The sequence below is a fragment of the Felis catus genome, chromosome D1 (assembly GCF_018350175.1).
Source record: "Felis catus isolate Fca126 chromosome D1, F.catus_Fca126_mat1.0, whole genome shotgun sequence".
Lineage (NCBI taxonomy): Eukaryota > Metazoa > Chordata > Mammalia > Carnivora > Felidae > Felis > Felis catus.
Genome location: NC_058377.1, coordinates 43,917,232 through 43,939,433, shown reverse-complemented (window position 1 = coordinate 43,939,433; position 22,202 = coordinate 43,917,232). Strand labels below are relative to the sequence as shown.

The window sequence follows — 22,202 nt, the reverse complement described above, 5'->3', positions numbered from 1 at the left end:
GTAACCCTCAGAAGCCGGTAAAATCTGTAATGATTGGGGGAAAGTAGTGAGGCTGTTAACACCACATCAAAAGCAGATGCCTAAGGCCTAGAGACATGGTATTAAAAACACAATTTAGAGAGAAGATTGGAAACCACACAGCAATGCTGGGTTAGTCAAACAGTACTTATACTAATTTTGCCTACCTTGAACTTGTTTTACTGTTCTGGCCATTAATGATGACTTTAATTCTATAATACTTAAAGACACCTGTCCACATCAGATAAAGGTCCTAGAGCCTTGGCTAAAGGAAAAATACTATATATATATGGTATAAGTAGCTTACCTCCCTAAAGTTTGCTTAAGGGAAGGAGGGATTCTGCCTTTTGAGACATTTTATCTTGTACTTTACCATGTTACTTCCTATACTTGCCTGTGTGGGTAGATACTTAATAACTATTCATTAAATTTATATTTGTAAAGTATATATGTATATTATATATTCTCATTCCCATGGGACAGATCCTAGACTCCTTCTGGAACAGTTATCAAGTATCTATTACTTGCCAACTGTGTACAGGCTCTACTTTACATTTTATGGATTTAGTAGTGAATAGATTAAGCTTTCATTTATTTTTAATGTTTTATTTTTATTTTGAGAGAGACAGAGTGAGCAGGGGAGGTGCAGAGAGAGAGAGAGAGAGAGAGAGAGAGAGAGAGAATCCCAAGCAGACTCTGCACTGTCAGCACAGAGCCTGATGTGGGGCTCACTCTCACGAACCTCAAGATCGTGACCTGGGCTGAAATCAAGGATCAGACACTTCACTGACTGAGCCACCCAGGCACCCCCTACTTTCATTTCTAATACAAAATTCCACAGTTTTTTTTCACTCACAAGCTCTTTTCCAGTATTCTTTCCCTTTTCCTGACTAAACTAGAAAATGGGCAAATCATGCAGGTTCACTCTGTTTGCAAAACATGCAGTTGACAGAACTTGTTATGTTGGAAAATGCCAAGTGGAGCAAACCTGAGTTTGATTCCTGCTGCTCCATTTATTAACCAAATGAATTGAAGAAGTTATTTAAACTCCTTTTTGCTTGTTTGCTCAGTTTTTGTGTGTTTTCTTGTGAACACTGTGGTGAGGCAATGTTTTCTTAAGGCCAAGAACCTGTACTGCAGGGAGGTTGCCTGGCTTTGAAGCCTTGTTCTGCCACCTGCCACCTACTAGCTGTGTAACCATGGGCATGAGTCTTATCCTCTTTATGTTTAGTTTTCCCATCTGTGAATAAGGATAATTGAGGAACTGAACATTCCTCATAGGATTGTTTTGTGAATTAGATGAGTTCCTATATGAGGAGTACCTCAAGCAGTACCTGGCATACAGTAGTGTTGCATAAGCTAATTCTCATGACTGTTACTATTACTAATCCTCTCTAGCAGTATTGTTGGAGAAATAATATGTTTATTAAAATCCCCAGCAGCATGCCAGATATGTTAACACTTAATAAATGGGAATGATTACTGAATTGATTGGGTTTTTTCCCCATTATTTTATGAGCCTCCAAAGTATCATTATAATAAAGAATAGTAGGAAGTAATGGAAAAGTTGGTGTGAAATGAAGAGATATTTTGTAAGGAACAGGGGCAACATAGATCTCTTAAGAAAAGTCATAGCTGTCTGCATAAATACAAGTTGTCTTATGCACTGTTGGTCCACCAATACATTATGATCTCCAGTAGATGGGAATCATATATGTTGACTTATTGTTATTTAGTATAATATATACTAATACACATATCCACTATAATATTTCTACAATTCAAATTCAGTCATGGTCACTCCTTACCTAAAGTGCTTAGGTAGCAAGTTAACTCTCAGGATCAATCCAAACTCCTTCCATCTCCCCCTGTGCCCTGGGTAGGCCTTTCACAACCTGACCCTTCTCACCTTTCTGGTCTCACTCCTTATTAATCCTGCACCACTCTACATTCTACTCCCACACACCAAAAAGCCATTTTCAGTTTTCAATTACATCAGTGCCCAGGCTCCCTGTAGGTCTCTGCTTTGAATGCAAAGCCTCCAGGGTAATCTATTCATCCAGTTTCCATACCATCCCTGCTGTGAAGCTTTCCTGGACTCCCAACAGTTCCTTGCTCCTGTTGCAAGCCTATAGGTTTTATACACATGCCTCCAACAGCATCATTGCTGTTGAAATTTTATGAATCCCTTGGGGCGCCTGGGTGGCACAGTCGGTTAAGCGTCCGACTTCAGCCAGGTCACGATCTCGCGGTCTGTGAGTTCGAGCCCCGCATCAGGCTCTGGGCTGATGGCTCAGAGCCTGGAGCCTGTTTCCAATTCTGTGTCTCCCTCTCTCTCTGCCCCTCCCCCGTTCATGCTCTGTCTCTCTCTGTCCCCAAAAATAAATAAACGTTGAAAAAAAAATTAAAAAAAAAGAAATTTTACGAATCTCTTTATTGCAACACGGAGTAAGATCCATGAGGAGAGGGATCATTCTGATAGACCATCCTTGGAGCTTGACAAGTAGTGGGTATAAGATATTAATATTAATACAATATGAACATTAATACAATAATTATAATTAATACAATATTTAGTGAATAAATAAATAGGCAATTTAGTGAAGAGGCAAGAGAAGCTATAATGCCACCAATTCCCTGGGAAGAGCACTGAGAATCTGGAAGTCAATCAGTAATATCCATTGAAAGCCAAATGAAAAGCCTGCCCCATTGTGTGGGAGGGCTGGCCCTTCCGAATACTTCTTAGGGACCATTCTGAACAGTATGGCCTGTGAGTGCAGCCTGACTCATTCAACCTGGGTGTAACTTCTGCCTAGTGCAGTGGCTCTCAGTCCCGGATGCACATTACAGTCACACGGGGAGCATGGCAACTTGCTTTCAATCCTCTCTCAAAACTGATCATAGCAAGGGGCTTGTCACCTAATGACACCCTTAAATATTTATGGGAAAAAGAAAAAACAACCTCTGAAACAGCCTTTCTTAGACTTCTAGCTTTTTGGTTCTTTTTGGTTCGTTATCACCAATATTTTGGTTCTTACACTAAAATCCCTTCAAATTTCATCATTCGCTTAAGTGATTTTAATCTGTTTTTCACTCCCTTACACATGCCCCAAGGACTTGTCTGCCCTTTTCTCAACTAAGCTAAGAAGTTGTGGGGCATGTATTTAAAATTGCAGTTAGCCCCAGTTGAATTTCTTAGCTGTGGAACAGGCTTTTTTCACTTGCAGCTACACATCCCTGACAATCTAGGCTCTTAAAGTGTCCACTTCTTTTAAAAGTGTGATTTTTCAGTAAAACTTTCTAAATACTCCTTCAATGAGTTCTATTGTTAGGCAGGTGCATGAAGAAAAGAATCTCTGGGATACTGTTCTTTCAAACCCAGAGAGAGGATCCAAGATTTTAACAGGGGCCTCAGTGTAAGCAAGTCATGTGACTATTACCTGGTTACTTCCTTTGGGCTCCGAAAGTCAGCCACTGATTCATTTAATTATGCATTAATTAAACATGGTTACGTCAATTCCTTGCTTAAAATCCCCCAATGGCTTCTCATTCAGACTTTCTGCCTTTCTTAATATGTAGAAAGGCCCTATATGTAGTTTTGGTTTAGCTACATGTACCCACACACATCCTTCCTTCCAGACCTTTTCAACTGCTTGCAGGGCCCCAAAAGCATACCCGCATTTCTTCATGCTTGTGCTTTATTCTTTCCTAAAGCACCCTTTCCCATTTATTACTTTGCCCAAACTTGTGCTATTCATTTTTCCAAAGTTAGGTGCGAGCGATGGTTAATTTTATGTGTCAAGTTAGTTAGGCCATGGTACCCAGCCATTTGGTCAAACATTCTAGACGTTTCTTTGAAGGTATTTTTAAAGATGATATTAATATTTACCCTGGTAGACTTTGAGTAAAGCAGATTACCCTCCATAATGTGGGTAGGCCTCATTCAAACCAGTTGAAGGCCTTCATAGGGAAAAAGTGACCTCCTCGAGCAAGAATAAATTGTGCTAGCAGACTCACTTTGGACTTTAACTGTGTCTCTTGCCTCAGTCTCTGGCCTATCTGCCTACCCTGCAAATTTTGGATTTGCCAAGTTTCTACAATCATATGAGACTCTCTCTCTCTCTCTCTCTCTCTTCCTGTATCTGCCTCTATTTTTCTCTGTGTCTCTCTTTTTGTCTGTCTCTTTCTCTCTGTGTTTGTCTGTGTATACATACACACACACACCCCCTGTTGGTTCTCTTTTTCCGGGGAACTCTAATACATCCCCCATCCTCCTCCAAATCAGATGCTATCTCCTCTTTCTTTGTTCTCCCAAGACATTAATGGCCCTGTTTCTCCCATGTCACTCCAACCATACTGTGCTGAGTGATTGATTAGAGTGCAACTCTTTTGAAGATGAGACTCCCCATTTGACTTTATATTCCCAGCACCTAACACAGTGGTTATTACATGCTAGATACTGTGTTAACTGATGTTGATCAGTGAATAGCACCACCTACAGAAACATCCAACTCAAAACGATTAGCATCTCTTAGATTCCTCCTTTTCTCAGCTCTAACCTCTAACCACTAAATAAGCGATTCTTCACATATTTAATTCACATTCCTTTTGAGGTTTTGATTTTAAAAAATTGGATTCTCTCCCAAGAAAACTATACAATTCCCACTAAATTTCACATATTTTTGGACTACACATACCCAGCCCACTTGTTAGATAGGCACTATGATGGACATTTAGTGTACAATGATCAACAAGACAACATCATAGCTTTCAGTGAGTTTCTCCTTATATTGCTAGAGAGTGACACATAATCAAATAATTACAACTTGATAAATTTAATAATCAAAGGAGAGAAATGTTAAGTCTGATCGCTGTTTTAAGAGAAGTAGCATTTGACCTAAGTCTTGCAGGAGCAAATGATGTAGTAGACAATAAATTTTAAGGAAACTTAAGTTCTTAGGAAATCCTTGGAAGGAAAATTCAGAAACAGAGTAATTACAGTTTTAATATCAATAGCAGCAATACTTCTTCTATACATCATTTGAAGTTGTTTTGCATATTTCAACATACTTAATATTTATAAGAATCGCTTTAGGTGAGTACTATTACCTATTGGTTTGCCAGGGCTCCCATAACATAGTACCACAGACTGGGTGTATTTGTTCCCCCCTCCAGACTAGAGTTTTGACTGGCTTGCTTGAGGTATCTCAAGCAGTGGTTCTCACAGACAGTGTGATGATCACTGCATCTGTCCTGGCCTTCCAGAAAGATGACACTTGAGAAAAATAACCCCAGATTCTTTGATCTTTCCATTGTCTCATACTCCCATAACTTTACTTATTAACACAAGCTGATGGCTTCTCAATTTATATTTCCAGAGTAAATCTTACTCTGAAATCCAGAACCAAATATCCAGCTGTCCACCTGACATCTCCTTTAGAACATTTCAAAAATATCTTCAAGCACAGTACATCAAAAATCATAATACTAATATTTCTTCCTCATGCCACACTTTCTCTCCAGTTGACTACATCCTTGGGAATAAAAAATATTTTGTTCTGGGGTACCTGATTGGCTCAATCAGGTAAGCATCTGATTCTTGATTTCAGCTCAGGTCATGATCTCACAGTTCATGAGATCAAGCCTTCATCCAGCTCTGCGCTGACAGTATGGAGACTGCTTGGGATTCTCCCTCTCCTTGTCTCTTTGCCCCTCCCTCTTTCTCTCTCTCTCAAAAATAAATAAACATTAAACAATTTTTTATTTTTTTTTAATGTTTATTTATTTTTGAGAGAGACAGAGAGACAGAGAGAAGGAGACACAGAATCCAAAGCAGGCTCCAGGCTCTGAGCTGTCAGCACAGAGCCCAATGCAGGGATCAAACCCACAAAAGGCAAGATCATGACTTGAGCCCAAGTCAGACACTTAACCGACTGAGCCACCCCAATGCCCCACATTAAACAATTTTTTAAAAACATTTTCTCCTGCGGAATAAGCCAGAAAACTTGGAGTCTTCTATGACACCTCATCACTCAGTATACCTACTTGGATAGTCACACACCATCTTTTTGCCTACACATCATTTTCTCTGTGATTTCATTCCTTGTTCCCTACACATCAACTCGTACTATCTTTTAGCCCCTTGTCCAGAATGCAATCTGTACAATCTTTAAAAAAAAAAAAAAAAAAAAAAAAGGGCGGGGGGCGCCTGGGTGGCTCAGTCGGTTAAGGGACCAACTTTGGCTCAGGTAATGATCTCATGGTTCATGGGTTCAAGCCCTGCATCAGGCTCTGTGCTAATAGCTCAGAGCCTGGAGCCTGCTTCAGATTCTGTGCCTAACTCTCTCTCTCTGAGCCTCCCCCACTCACATTTTGCCTGTTTCTTGTCTCTCAAAAATGAATAAAAATTTTTTTTTAAAATTCTAAATGACAATCTGTTCATGTTATACCTACCCCTGCCCCCACACACATACAAACAGTGACTTCTTGCCACTCATAGGAAAAAATACAAATATTTCTCACATGCCTTCTACTGCTCTTCATGATTTGCTCCCCACTTACCTCTCTAACCTGATCGCAAACTATTTTCTCCCTCCTCTCCATATACATATCAGCCAGTGCCTGGGACTTGCTATGTACTTTTCACTAAAAGTCCTTGGCAAATCCCCTTCTAGTCTTCAGAAACTTTCCACCATTTCTCTAAATATGCATTCTTCAGCTCTTGGTTAACAGACTATCAAAGGCTTTCCCAGAGACTAAAGACCAAATGAGGTCTCCTCATTAAATCTTGTTACCATGTGGCCTGCTTCATACTATTTTCCAGTCTGTAATTATTGATTTATTTTTTAAATTACTGGTTAAAATCTATCTCCACCCCTAGACTCTAAATACCACAAGGATGGAGAACTTCACCCAAAGTAATTTGGGGAATTTTATACCCTGCACAGAGTCAGTTTGTTATAGATGCTCAAAATATACATATTCATCTCTCTCTAAAATAGATGAATAAATGAATGAAGAAGTCTTCTATTATACAGGTATATGTTACTTTTTTGTTGCTGTGGTGGTGGTACTAAAGTAAATCTGTTCCTAAATATCCATCTCCATTAAGGTTTTCTTGTTAGTTGTATTTTTAAAAAATAAACTCTTGTTTTAAAACAGTTTTCTATTTATAAAAAATGTTACAAAGATAGAACAAAGTTCAACTATACTCCTCATCTATTTTCCCCTATTTTTAATATCTTACATTAGTATGGAATATTTGTCACAGTTAGTGAAATAATATTGATCCATTATTAACCAAAGTCCATACTTTATTAAGATTACTTAATAGTTATTTAATATATATTTTTTTGTTTCCGGATCCCACATAGGACACCGCATTATATTTAATCATCATGTCTCTTAGGCTCCTCTTGTCTGTGACAGGTTTTCAAACTTCGTTTTGTTTTGTTTTATGTTCAGTATACTAGAGGTTTATTGATAGATAAAATATACTTTCAGTTGCATTACATGCCTTGTAAAACATATATTTCATGTTTATCTCAAGAATATTTTGCAGGTATATTAGATGACTATTATATAAACTGACTTAAGGAATTACATGCCACCTGCATTATGTATTCAGTGTACCTATTTTAATTATTCAACATTTTTCTGCATGGTAGACTTATGTATTTCCCCATGATATAAATTATGTATTCATTAATTTATATCATCATGGAGTCATCTATATTTATTTTATACCTTGGGTTATAACCTAATACTACTTTATTTATTCTGTGGCTGAAATTTTTCCAGTTTTGGCCATTGGGAGTGATATCAGTGGGTTCCTCTGGTTCCTTTTATTGAAGAATATTTCTTCTGCTCTATTCACTTTTTATTTTCCTTCTGTTATTCCAATTGCATGTATGTTACCTCTTTGAAATGTTCACACAGCTGTTGATTTTTTTCCCCATTCTTTTTTTTCACTTTGCATTCTAGTTTGGGAAGTTTCTATCTTCAAGCTCACTGATTCTTTCTTTAGCCGTGTCAACTCCATTGATGAGCACATTAAAAGGCATTTTTCCTTTCTGTTACATTGTTTTTTTTTCTAGCATTTCCTGTGAATCTTCCTTAGAGTCTTTCCACCTCTCTGCTTCACCATCCATCTGTTCTTGCACGTCCGTTACTTGTCTTGTTACAGCCCTTAATATATTATTCATAACTATTTAAATTCCCTATGTGATAATTCCAATACCTATCTCATATCTCAGTTAGGGTTTACTTTGCTTTGATTGCTTTGTCTCTTCAGGTTGTTATTTTCTTGCCTTTTGGCATGCCGTAATTTTTTATTGAAAGTCAGATATATTTTATTGAGTGATAGGAACTGAGGTAGACAGGCCTTTAATGTAAGGATTTATGTTAATCTGGCAAGGAGTTGGGCTGTGTTTAACTGCAGCTGTAGGTGCTGGAGGCTTTAAATTTCCATAGGTCTTCGTTCTTGTCCTCACTCTTGAGTTTGGGCTTTCCTGTATACTATTCCTCAGATACTGTCTGTCTTGTAGCTCTTTAAGCTGTAATCTCTGTCATGATACTGGAGCTCTGTTGATTCATGGTAAAGTATTAAGGTGGGAGCATAGGTTGTGTTCTAAAATAATGTGATTAAAATCAGTCTTTTACTTGGCCAGTGTCTTGGGGCTGTGACCTTCATGAGTGTTTCTCCAATGGTATAGCTTTTCTTTCCCTGTTTCCTGTTTCTTTGGTTACAGCATTCCCAATTTATTCCTTGAAACTCTGGCCAATGTAGCCTATGTTTTATTTCCCCTTAAATGAGACAGAAAAGCTGGAATCCCCTTCCTCTAGCTGGGATAGGACTTTGGTCATCATTTCTTCTGAATTAAACAGGTTTGTTATGGAGAAGGCTGAGGGCTTATTTCATAATGGTACTTCTCTGCAGTCATCTATGCAGCTTTGGGGTGACAGTTTGTCCAGTGACTTCATTCTCTCTTGGCCCAAGAAAAGTTGTGGATTTTCCACTTGCCTAGCTTTTTCTTGCTAGACAAGAGGATGGGAGTGCCCAGGGTTTTTACATGTCAGACTTGAAACCAGAAATCTCATGTTACTTTTATACATAAAACATATCCTTTCTTGTTTGTATCCATGATCATCTGTACCTTTTCCTAATTCTAGAAAACTTTCTAGATATAGTTGATATAAATCTTTGGTAGGAAGATAAGGTCTTCTGAAAATGGCAGTGTGATTATCTAACCTAAGCATCAGAATTCCAATGTGAGTCATTTTAGACATGGTTTGATGAAATTAACTGAAGATGAGTACCACCGATGAAGAATCTAATCGAGATTAATACCTTCATTTTAAAAGGTTGATAAGGTGGGTGAGCACATTAATGGTTTTATCCATTAAATCTTTTGGTGCTAAGAATTGATGTCCTTGTCCTACCTAGTGAAGAATTTTTATTTCTCGGCAGGAAAAAAAAGATTATTTATAAGCTGAACTACAGTAGTAATTTTTCTCAATTAACAAAAGGCACAATCTTTGCCTCAAGCCCTTACCTGGTAGCTCATTGGATATTGGGCTCTTTTGCAATCAAAGTTTAATAGGGATGGGGGAGAGATTAATTGGATCAAAAAGCCTCCTTCTCATTAAAAAAAAATAGATTTGCCAGTTGAAAAGCAGGTAAACATTGTGTAAGCGTGTTTAAATATTGTTTAAACATTAAATATTGCTTAATACAAATAAAATACCTTTTAAAATGTTATAATACAATTCTCGTTTTCGTTAAAATATATATGTACATATATGCACATTTTATAAACTAGATACAACAAAATACGAAGCAATTATATGAATTTTTTTCTTCTCTCATTTTTGCCCATTTATGTTTTCTGAATTGTAAATAATGAATAAGTAATGCTTTCATGCAAGGAAAAAACTGCAGAATTTAAAACAAAAAAAAGCTGATTCATAAAATTTTAGGTCTTGAATAGAATTTGGGCCTTATTCGTTAAGCCAATTCCAAATTTCTTTAGTTGAGAAGGCACACACAGAAAAGCCAATCTTCCCATATCTTCTCCTTTTTCATTCCTGCCTGTCAGAATCATAACCTTTCTTAAAAAGACCCAGCTCAAATGTACATGGCTTTGGCATTTCTGTTATAGTATGTCTCAGGTCTCTCGCTAATTGTAAAGTTCTTCCAGTATAAAGTTAATAATGAGGAGGAGGGAGAAGAGGAAGAAGAGGATGAGGATGAAGATGGTTTCTACTTACCATTTGTTAAGCAATTAAATGTACATCTTACTTATGTTATACTAATTAATCCATAAATATTATTCCCATTTCACAGATGAAGAAAAGGAAAATCAAACAAATTAAGAAACTTTTACAAATTTCCCTTGTCATAACCCATGGGACTCAGTTTTTTATGTAGGCTCTTGCTGCTCCAAACTTTGACACATAATAAATACTGAATAAACTTATTTAGTAGTTGAGCTATTTAGAGATCATTTGGTATTTGTGGACCAGATTTTCATTATTTATCAGTGACCTGCTGATCCCTTGGTTAATTCACAATTAAAAGCCAACTTTAACCACAACTAGCATTTGAAGTCCAGATACTCTAAACAAATAGAACTATTTTCCAGTGTGGAAAAAATGAACTGCCATTCTGCATCATTATTTTCTTCTTTATTTCCATTTTTTTTTTCAATTTTTGTTTGTTTGAAGCATTATCACTTTCCTTTTTAGACGCCATCGCCAGGACAATGCACTAACTTTTTATCTCCTGGCACAAGTTTTATAGCTAAGTAACAATAGCTTAGTTATTTAGTACTTCCATAAATATTATCACATTGGATAATCCCTTTGGAAATAGGGCAAATATTTCTGCTTTCATTTAAGGACGAAAAGGCTAGATCTCCAAGAACTTTAGTGATTTGCTTAGAGATATACAGCTTTTAAAACACAGAGCTAGGCCTTAAAGGGAGTTCTCTGACTTTAGGTCTTGTGTCCTTCCTTCTATTATATAGCCTGATAATACAAAGCCATTCTCTTTGTCACACTTTTAATGATACACTATAAATTCTTCCATAGGTTAAGTTTCTACTTTGTTCTTACTCAATCTTTTTAATCTCTTAATTGTTTATCTTTTGTTCTGTCATAATTTTTAATTGCACACAAGAGACTAACTCTGGTTGATTTAAACAGAAAAAGAATTTGCTAAGAAGATATTGGATAGCTCAGGAAATCATGAAGAAGCAGGTTCAGAAATGAGTGGGAACAAAGGAAGAGGGGAGTAGCAGCCAAGAAATCTGCTAAAACCATGCTATAGAACACAGGATATTCCTTTCCTGGTACTTCTGGTCTTATAATCCCTAAAAATTAGATGTTGTTATCACAATTGTCTTCCCACTACCAGAATAATTTGTCATTGTCCGTGCTTCTGTATGTCACTATCTTCTGTTTCAAAGTCTTGGATGAATATATGATTGAGTATGAATCATATGGTCATACTCTAGCTTCAGGGGAAGATGGAAAGCCAAGTCCAGGTATTTTTAGTCTTCATTATGGGAGATAAGCTCTTTCTCACCCCAAGTCTCATTAAGCATACACTTCGCCAAACAGAACAAGATGGTTGAAATAATTGAAAGTCCCCTGCCATGACCAAAAAACAAAAAGCAAAAAATAAACAAACAAAAAAACAAATTTTAGTACTGATTCCAACTTAGTTTTATGTGTTCTTTCTTTAGGCTAACTTTCTTTGAAACAAGAAACATATTTAATTTACAACTCTGATTCAGTTGTCATTCAACCAGTAATTACCCTTGTTCTGCAGCATTCTGAAAGGTCTAAACTTGTCATGTAAAGTTCACTTACCTAAGAAATTCCCTTTCCATAGTTACCCTCTCATATTTCTTTCAAGTGAGTGAGCTTCATCAGGGGCTGACAGAATGAATTAGTGCTTTACAAAATATTTTCAAAGCATAAAAAATATATTTGGCATCCTTCCATGTCTTGGAATTTTAAGATATGCTGGTTATTTTACTTTAAGAATTATAAATATTTCTCTTATAAACATGTTTCTGAGTCTGAATAATCCTTTCCTCTACAGTATTTTTGAACAATGGCTCCGAAGGCACCATCCTCTTCAAGAAGTGTATCCAGAAGCCAATGCACCCATTGGACACAACCGGGAGTCCTACATGGTTCCTTTTATACCTCTATACAGAAATGGTGATTTCTTTATTTCATCCAGAGATCTGGGCTATGACTATAGCAACCTACAAGATTCAGGTAAAGTTTAATTTCTTTCATATGAAATGATGAATCTTGTGTGACCAATATCTTTTGAGGGACTATATAACCTTTTGTTTTTACAATGCTATCCCCAAAGCCTTTAAATTGGGAAAGCATACTACAAACCTTAATTTATCATTAATTTATTATTACATGAACTAAGTTGCAAGGATCTTTAAATTCACATCTATTCTGCTTAATATAGGGCATTTTGCATATGGCAGCCGTGGAAAGAACATTACAATTAAAATCAGAAAGGAAAAAGAGGGTTTAAGACATGACTCTATCAGCTGACTGTAAGGTGACCTTGGAAATTTTTCTTCACTCTATGAATCTCAGTTTTTTAACCTGAAATATTGGGGTCAGAATACTTCAAAGAGATATTGTGATAATTAAATGAATATGATGTATTAAAGAGTCCAGTGTGGTGTGACAAAAGATAAATATCTTGTAGTTTTAGGGAAGCATGGGCAGCTTTGTTGGTTCAGTGTCTGACTCTTGATTTTGGCTCATGATTTCATGGTCGTGGCATCAAGCCCTGTACTGATCTATGCTCAGCTCGGAGCCTGCTTGGGATATTCTCTCTCTCTCTCTCTCTCTCTCCCTCTCTCTCTCTCTCTCCCCCCGGCCCCTCTGCCCTTCCCCTGCTTGCACACACACTCTTTCTCTCTTTCCAAAATAATAAATAAGTAAATAAATAAATTTAAAAAATTACCAAGAAAACTTGTGGATGTTTTAATTTTAAGCCTAATTAATAATAACAATAATAATAATAACAACAACAATAAGAGAAAGAAGAAGAAGGAGGATGAGGAGGAAGAAGAGGAGGAGGAAAGTCAGGAGGAGGAAAAAGAAGAAGAAAGAATGATTAAAATGATAATTGCTATGACCATGATTAACCTAATAATATAAAACTCTAAGATGATAATTATATTTGGGCTTTAAATAATCTTCCTGAGTAGAAATATCAATATCTTCCTAATAAATGTGGTACAGGTAACAATGTCTTCCCCCACCCAAGAACCCGCTACATGCAGATCTCGCACATGTGTTACTAATCAATCATACATTAGGGTTAGTATTAGTATCTCTAGTAATAGGTGATCCCACTGATACTGTGAGAGTTTAAATGACTTTCCCAATATTAGACACCAATATGTGGAGGAGGCAGATTTCAATACTGTAAGGCCCTCTCTTCATTTCACTACACTATGCTTCTACTCTAACACAAGAGTATCAACATCCAAAAACAGTAGAAAAACAAAACAAAACAAAAAACAATAACATATGGCTTGTGAGTAAAGGGTATTCAATAAGCAGTGATGTTTCATTATATTCATTGATAATTCATAAAAATTATAATTCATAAAACAAGTAAATTAAACATATTAATGACATTTACCAACTTCCTACCTCTTGTGCTAGATTCTAAGGACATAAAGGACTGACATAGTTCCAAACTTCAAGGAGCTCTAAATTCAATGTGGAAGTCAGGCAATTGTGCAAGAAAGTACAAAACATCAGTCTGTGTTAAGTGCAGCAAAAAAGTCATAAACAAAATCCAACAGAGGAGCACAGAGGAGAAAGCAATGACTTCTGAATAACTCAAGCTATTGAGTTGAATAACTCCCTGAATAACTCAAGGAGAAAGACAAGACCTTGAAGGATGAACAGGGCAGAGAATACTATAAATGAAGATAATAACAAGAAAAATAGAGGTGGAGAATGTACAGTTTATTTACAGAATGCTAAATTCTCCTATTTGAGTAGTATAGGCAATGGAAAATTACCCTGAGGAAAGAAATGAAATCATTTAATAATAGCTAACACATACTGAGTATTTTTTATGTGCCAGAAACTCTTTTAGGTGTGCTGTGTGCATTATTTAAACTTCATAACTAGCCTATGAATTAGGTACTATTATTTCTTTTTTCCTATTCAGATGAGAAAACAGAAGCCTAAAGAATATAAATAACTTGTCCAAGTCCATCTAGCTAGTATGTGGCATAGCAGAACCACAATTTAGGGCTACCAGGAGAACCTATATTTTATCAACATTTACCTGCCCTTTGGGGATCACTAGTTGAACAAATATGGCTTTGATTAACCTGTTTTGATTTATCTGAAAATCACAGGCAATGGAAGGAATACTAAAATGGCTGGCTTTGGAAATCAGTTATTTCAAAACCTTAAGATCACTGAGAATGGGGAATTTTGCAAAGAGCAGAGATGTGGTAAGGGGAGGGCTTTCTGCAAGTCAAAAAAAAAAAAAAAGACAGTCTCAAGTAACATGTTTTCCCTTCCATCTATAAACACCCCACCATACATAAAGAAAGAACCATATTTGTAATGGCTTTTCAAAGATTCACCACTTAGCATTTTATGATTTCCATTTCCAAAATATGCCATATTCTTTCATGGGCTCATGCTTTTAAACATGCTGTTCTCTCTGGCTAAATTTTGATCCTGTTTATCAATTTGTCAAACTCTCAGGTATTAAATCATTTTATGCATATATGTAGTCATGTTTAATCATTCCTTTATTAGAGTTACATGGTAATTTTTTATGTATGAATCTTTCCCCACTCCACCTTGACCTTGTACTCTACAAGATTAGAATTGATATCTCTCAAGCTTCTCTAGTTTAAATATCAAATGATATCTGGTTATTGGGGTGAAATAAATGAATCAATCTGAGTACAAGTGATATTGGTCATGAAAGGTAATATCTCTTAACCAATATAAGTAAAGCTTGCTAGAAAAATGTCAGCCCTCTTAATACTCAGGTCATTTTTAGACATGTATTTTTAACATATTTCAAGATCACACTAGGTATTTTCTAGGTGGTGTTTTTTGATTTATTTATTCTTTCTACATACATTTAATAACTACTTTGAACAAAGCATGTTCTTACATACAATGGATACAGTGGTAAACAACATAGTCTCTATCTTTATGGAGTCTACGTACTAATGGAAGACCTTAAACAACTACTTACCTAATGACTTATTTATTTGGAGATATACCTATATCTAGAGGTCAATGAAGTGATATTTCAGAAGATATCGGCATGAAAGGGAGAAGTGATTAGTTGAAAAGAGGGGGGGTCTTGATTGCAGATTTTGGCCATAGTGCTAAAATAACAGAAGCCATTGATAAATTTTAAACAGATTGTCTTGAGTTTTCTAAAGATTACTGTTACTGCAGTATGTAGGGCATTTTGTAGCAGTTGCAAAGCACATTCAGGGAAGGTGGTGAAGATGCTATTACAAGAGTCCAAGAGGTAGGTAGGTTGGCAGAAAACATGAAAGAATTTGATATTATTTTGAATTTATAAAATGTACAGAACTTGGAAAATGATTCCAAGGTGATAATCATGGATTCATATGAATCATAGGAGGTGAGAAAGAAGGAGATGTTAGGGATGCCTTTAAGCTTTCTGGCCTGTGAATATGATGCATGGTGATACTGTCACTGAGACAGTATCAGTAAGAGCGAGGCCAGACATGGTGGGAATCTCATGTCTGCATTTGTTATGCAGTGAAATGGGATGATAGGAGACATCAGGGTAAATATGTCTCTGGGGCAGTTGGTTGGCCTTGAAACTCAGAAGACATTCTGGGGGCACCTGGGTGGCTCAGTTGGTTAAGTGTCCTACTTCAACTCAGGTCATGATCTCATGGTTCATGGGTTCAGGCCCCGCGTCGGGCTCTGTGCTGGCAGCTGGGAGCCGGAGACTGCTTTGGATTCTGTGTGTCTCTCTCTCTTCCCCTCCCCTGCTCAATGCTGTCTCTCTGCCTCTCAAAGACGAATAAATGAAAGAAAGGAAGAAAGAAAAAGAAAGAAAGAAAGAAAGAAAGAAAGAAAGAAAGAAAGAAAGAAAGAAAGAAAGAAAGAAAGAAAGAAAGAAAGAAAGAAAGAAAGAAAGAAAGAAAGAAAGAAAAGAAAGAAAGAAAGAAAGAAAGAAAGAAAGAAAGAAAGAAAGAAGAAAGAAAGAAAGAAAGAAAGAAAGAAAGAAAGAAAGAAAGAAAGAAAGAAAGAAAGAAAGAAAGAAAGAAAGAAAGAAAGAAAGAAAGAAAGAAAGAAAGAAAGAAAGAAAGAAAGAAAGAAAACAGACAGACATTCTGGCCTGCAGATAGTAATAGGATATAAGTTACAGACATCAGCAGGTAAATTATTATCTCTGCTAATCTTCACAATCTTATGTAGTAGTGATTTTTATTTTGTTTTGCAAGTAAATTGAGAACAGAAAGATAAAGTGGCAAATTCTAAGTCATCAAGCAACTAAGTGGCTAATACTGAATCCCAAACTAATTTTCTCCCCCATTATGCCACACTAGACAGGGTCCTCTTTAGTCCCTATATGTCTTGTATATTATGTTCCATCTCATGGTTCCTTCTCTGTAGTCCAAATGGGTACTTTTTACTGAAAAGGCAACAAAATCCATCAGAGGAAAGAAGGGAGGGGGGCTCAAAAAGTCACATTAGGGGATTTAGCTATTTATTATTTATTTCTACTTAAATATTTAAAAAAATAAAGTTGATTTGAGATGTTGTATCTGTTTAGGGTACTTTTCATACAGCTATGGATATATACCATTAATTTTAGAAAAGTTTGGCTTTAAAATCAACAATAGCAACTGCCTGTTTTCTTGTTTATGAATTATTCTATTGCTTCTGTTGTACATTCAAGGAGTTTAAAATTTATTCTTATTTATTGCTAAACTTTAGGCCTACTAAAAAAAATTTTAAAAAACTGCTTCATGTAATTTAGTTCAAGAAGTTTATTATTCATCATTCAAGTACTCATGTTTGTAATTACTTAAGTGTTTTCTGCAAAAGGCAGCTGAGGTCTGGCATTTGTCAAACATTTTCTCTTATAATCGAATTTAGTGATGCTTTTAAAAATCGAGCAGCAGGTGATTTTGTTTGCATGCATAACTGATTAAAAGGCGAGAACAAAAAGCTTTGGCAATAAAAGGCTGTGTCCTTAATGCTGTTGGAAAATGCGATCCTGCTTTCTGTATGATACTGCTCTATCGAGAGCTGCCTTATCCCAATATATCCCAAAAGACCTTAACATTTGATGTTAAAAATGAGAGGAGGAGACACAATGACGGTAACTAGAGTGTCCCATTCTGCAGTTGAGATTTGACAATGAGGCTTCTATCACTCACAAATGTGTTCAGTAGCCATGCTTGCCTATGTGTATACATCAGTGCATACTGTTCCTTTTTTCCTGGGATGGCTTGCCATCATGTGCCGTCATGATGGCTTGCATCACATGCAGCAAGCATCACATACAGCACATGCATGATAGTCTTCTGGGAGGCCACCCTTGACTCCCCAGACAGATATGAGTTCTTTCCACCATGATTCCATTGTATCTTTTGGTTACTTCCATCATTACAACATCACTCTTGAAATAATTTATTTACTTGCTACTCTCCTCTTCCAGTTATGGTTTCCTTCAGGCCAGGGATTCTACTTGTTTATCTTTTAACTTACAGTGCCAAGACCACCACTTGGCATGTAATGTGTCTCAATGAATATTTGCTGTATGAATGAATGAATGAAAGAATGAATAAAAGAATGAAAGATAAAACAAGACATAATACTTGCCTCTCAAGAACTTATGATTAAGCCTGAAAATACATATAATACATATAAATAATTACAACACATAGACAATGGTGCCAAGTGTCACAAGTGAGCAAAGAAAGAAATAGTCTGAGAATCCAAAAGAGAGCTGACTTGAATCAGTAATCAAAGCAGTTTTGAGAGAGAAAGCTCTTATTAGAAGTTGGTTCAACTGAAATATTGTTGAAATTATTATGGAATAACAACAATCATTAACAGTTATAAATTTCTTTCTATGTGCAAGGCATTTTACCAAAGGCTAATTTAGGTAGCCCAAGATAGAACAATTATGATATAAAAAATAATTTAAAGGTGTACTCTTTGGGTTCCAAAGCAAGTAGCTGAGAAAGAAAGTCTGAATTTTAGTTTAGAGCCATTGAGAAATACAAAGAGTGTTTCAAAGAAGTCCATTGGTGGCAGTAAAAATTGAGACCACTTAGAGTGAACTGAAGTAGAGAAATTTTAAGAGAGGCTGAAGAGCAGCACAAAGAAATAGTACTTTAAAATTGTGACTTGAGCTGAGCCTGAAATAGAGGAAATCATATTTATTATGGAATCTCTATGTACCCTGCATTTTGCTAGACATTTTAAACATACTTTATATATTGAAGTGACTACTAGCAATATAAGCCAGGCATTTGGAGTCCCATTTTCTAAATAATTTTAAATATATTGAAAACAGTAACTTTTTGATATTTCTTTTTAATTTTAGCTTTTTTGCTTTCATTGCTTAGATTTAAATGTCAAAGTTCTAAATATTTTATATAATGTATTTGGTAATGTTTATCCTTTGTAAGTTGTTGTCCCTTCCTGATGAAGAGAAACTCTAAATTGCATCACTGTTCAAATTAGGCTTAATGAGTTCTAGGAATTTTAGAGGTAACTTAGTGACAGCTGGCAAAAAGATGGTGTCCAGGACAGAAGGAGAAATGGACAGGGTTTTAATCCTATTAAATAAAAAAGAACATTCCTATTTTAACCATTCTGAACATTCTGAATCATTTTAAATTTTATTTCATGTTGCTACCCATGATTTCCAAGATACGTTATTAAATAAACATTTCTTTTCTCATTGGTTTGTGAATCTCATTTTTATTATACATGGAGTTTACATATACATAAAACCTTGGTTTGCGAGCATAATTCATTCTGGAAACACGCTTGTCATCCAAAGCACTTGTATATCAAAGTGCATTTCAAGAACCATTGGCTCAGTTGTGATCATACGACATTCAGCATCACATACTCATATTGTAAGATATCACTCATTTATCAAGTGAAAATTTATTACAAATGTTTGCTCATCTTGCAGATCACTAGCAGAACAAGTTACTCATAATAGAAGGTTTTACTGTAGTTGCAATTCCAAAATTTCCTGAGGTTTCTACTCCATCTTTTATTCAAAAAAGTTAATTATATGTCCACTACAATAATCAGGACTTTCAAAAATGCAAATGGCATAAACTCCATAGGAATGAGATTAGATTAAAAAATAAAGGTATTTTTTGGTTTAAAAAAATCCAAGGAGGGATGAACACTCAAACTCTGGGAAAGGCAGAAATGCAGCTGAGACTGAGGAAGAGCAGGAACCAGGGAACTAAAAGCCCTAAAGACTCTCTGTCTCTCTGTCCCTTTGTCCCTCTCACTGTCTCTCCCATTCTCTCTCATCTCTATTTCTTGGAGTGCGTTCATCCTGTCTTCTACAGGTTGAGAAGTCAGGCTGTCATCAGTTCCCAAGACACCTGGCAACTGCAGCACAGTAAATTCTGAGAAGTGATTCTGATTGGCCCATCTTGAGTCAGTGGTCTACCATGTACCAATCAACTATGACCAAGGAAAGAGTTTTCAAAGAATGTTATAGTTCCTGCATCAGCGAGGGTGGGAAGGTAGGGATTGAGAGCAGATGCAGGTTCAAAGACCTATGGCTTAAATAAGTTACTTTATTTATTGCTCAAATGGCATTTTTGGTGTGTTGTTGAATATCAGCTCCATAATTCCAGGGTCCGGAGCTCTTCTTTCTTGTTTCCACAAGACCTAGGGCTTAATCTGGACCACATGGTCCATGATGGCTCAACACACTATCTGCATTACCACTAAGCAAAAAGAAAAAAGGAAAAAGGAAAAGATACATTTTTTTTCTTTTTAAGGAAAATGCCCCAAAGTTACATATATTGCTTTCGCACAAGACTTGAGTCACATAGACATCATTTGCTTCAAGGTAAGCCTAAGATGCACTCTCTTCTTTGTATACAAAATGAATAGGAATATCTTGGAGTCTTTTATAAATAGTGATAGGTGTTTTTAAATCAACCAAAAGGATACAATAAATTATTAACTACAAGGGAAAAATAACATAAGGAAATGTAACCATTCCACTGTGAATATTATTTATATACTAAAACTAACGAAGGGGCGCCTGGGTGGCTCAGTCAGGTAAGCATCCGACTTCAGCTCAGGTCATAATCTCACAGCTTGTGGATTTAAGCCCCATATTGGGCTCTGTGCTGACAGCTCAGAGCCTGGAGACTGCTTAGGTTTCCATGTCTTCCTCTCTCTCTATCTGCCCCTCCCCAACTTGCGCTGTCTCTCTCTTTCTTTTTCTCTCTCTGTCTCAAAAATAAATAAACATTAAAAAAATTAAAACTAATGAAAATCCAAGATGTGGATTTCACCCCAAATCATGATGTTATTATGCCAAAAAGACTTAGGGAAGAAAAGGGGAGTTGTAAGATAACAAGAATCATTACTTCTATATGAAGAACTCCAGATATAAACTTGATGAATTAAAAGATGGTAATATTTGCCTATTATTTTGAAATATGGAAGCAAATATCAGAATAAAGAACTAAAAATTACAATAGTTGACTTGGTTGTAGGCACTGCATAAATTACAGATCAGTTGATTAATTGTTATCAATCAACTTTAAAACATTCCAGCAAGGTGGTATTATGTTCCTGCCTTCCTGATAAAGAAACGAAGGTTTAGGAGTATTAGGTGTGAATTTTCTGAGCTCTTATAGCCACTAAGTAGCAGAGCTGACATTCAAACCTAAGTGTCTGACTCCACAGTACTCTGAAAGGATAATTAATGATAATGATGATGATGATGTTAATGATGATGCTGATGCTGATGATGACAACAGTAAAAACACTGGGATATGTTTCTGTTTCAGAACGGGACATTTTTCAAGATTACATTAAGCCCTTCTTGGAACAAGCAAGTCGGATCTGGCCATGGCTCATTGGGGCTGCTGTGGTAGGCTCTGTCCTCACGGCTGTGCTGGGAAGGCTCACTAGCCTATTGTGTCGTCGCAAAAGAAAGCAGCTCCGTGAAGAAAGACAGCCCCTCCTCATGGAAAAGGAGGATTACCACAGTTTGTTGTATCAGACTCATGTATAAAAAGCTTAGGCAATAGAGTAGGGCCAACAAGGCTGACCTCACTTTAACTCAAATGATGTTCAAGTCCCCAGGGGATGTTCCAAGAGCAGTCCCCGGTATTGGTTTGTGAAGACTGTTACCAGAATTGCCATCTAATACAAAAGGTACCCCTCCTCCAATTCAGGGAGAATACACCTGTGCTTGCCTCACTGCCTTTTTGATCATCCCTTTGACAGTTTTCCTCAAACCCATATCTCTAACAAAAGGATGCCATTTGGTAATGAGTAACTGCTACTTGTATCTGAATGAAAGTGCTCTCATAAAAACGTGGGAATAATTTTGATTTTTCCTCCTGATTGTTTAATGAAATGTTTCTTTTTTATTGTCTTCTTTCTTTGATTTTAATAAAATGGTAACAAATTGACATAAACTGACTCCTTTGAGCTTGGGAAGTACATTTTTGTTTTCCTCAGAAAGCATGTTTCTTTTATATTTTACATTCTTGCTCCAAAATGTATTAGGAACTTCAAATAAACAACAACCTTTAGCTCTTTCCTTCCATAGTTCTGAATATGTGTTCGATGATTCACTGAAAATAAAGGCCCCACCCCTACAACAAATATGGCTAAGTTCCTGTCCCAAGATGTACTCATTAACTATGCTGATCATGGTGATAACCCTATTAAAAGCTTTTTTTTTTATCTTCTAAGAATTTTATTAGACAATATTTAAAATGCTAGGAAACATTTGAAGTTTGAGAACCATTATGTGAATTGCCTGGCTGCAGTTCTAATAAAATAAGACTTGTTTCTATTGGCTATTAAGACCCTAAATTAGGATATGCAGATAATCCTGCTGCTTGAATTTTTGG

General features: G+C 36.2%; 1 protein-coding gene across 2 annotated transcripts in view; it reads left to right on the top strand.

Moving 5' to 3' along the window:
- The window catches only part of TYR (tyrosinase), a 106,169-nt gene extending 84,283 nt beyond the window's left edge, over window positions 1–21,886 (top strand). The window contains exons 4-6 of one of the 2 annotated variants that reach the window (XM_045038634.1): window positions 12,128–12,309; window positions 20,100–20,170; window positions 21,126–21,338. In XM_045038634.1, coding sequence (XP_044894569.1) covers window positions 12,128–12,309; window positions 20,100–20,170; window positions 21,126–21,212 — 340 coding nt within the window. In that variant the 3' untranslated portion in view covers window positions 21,213–21,338. Of the gene's footprint in view, window positions 1–12,127; window positions 12,310–20,099; window positions 20,171–21,125 lie in introns of both variants that reach the window. The other variant, XM_003992642.5, reaches the window with a different exon arrangement.
- The last annotated feature ends 316 nt before the right edge of the window (window positions 21,887–22,202 follow it).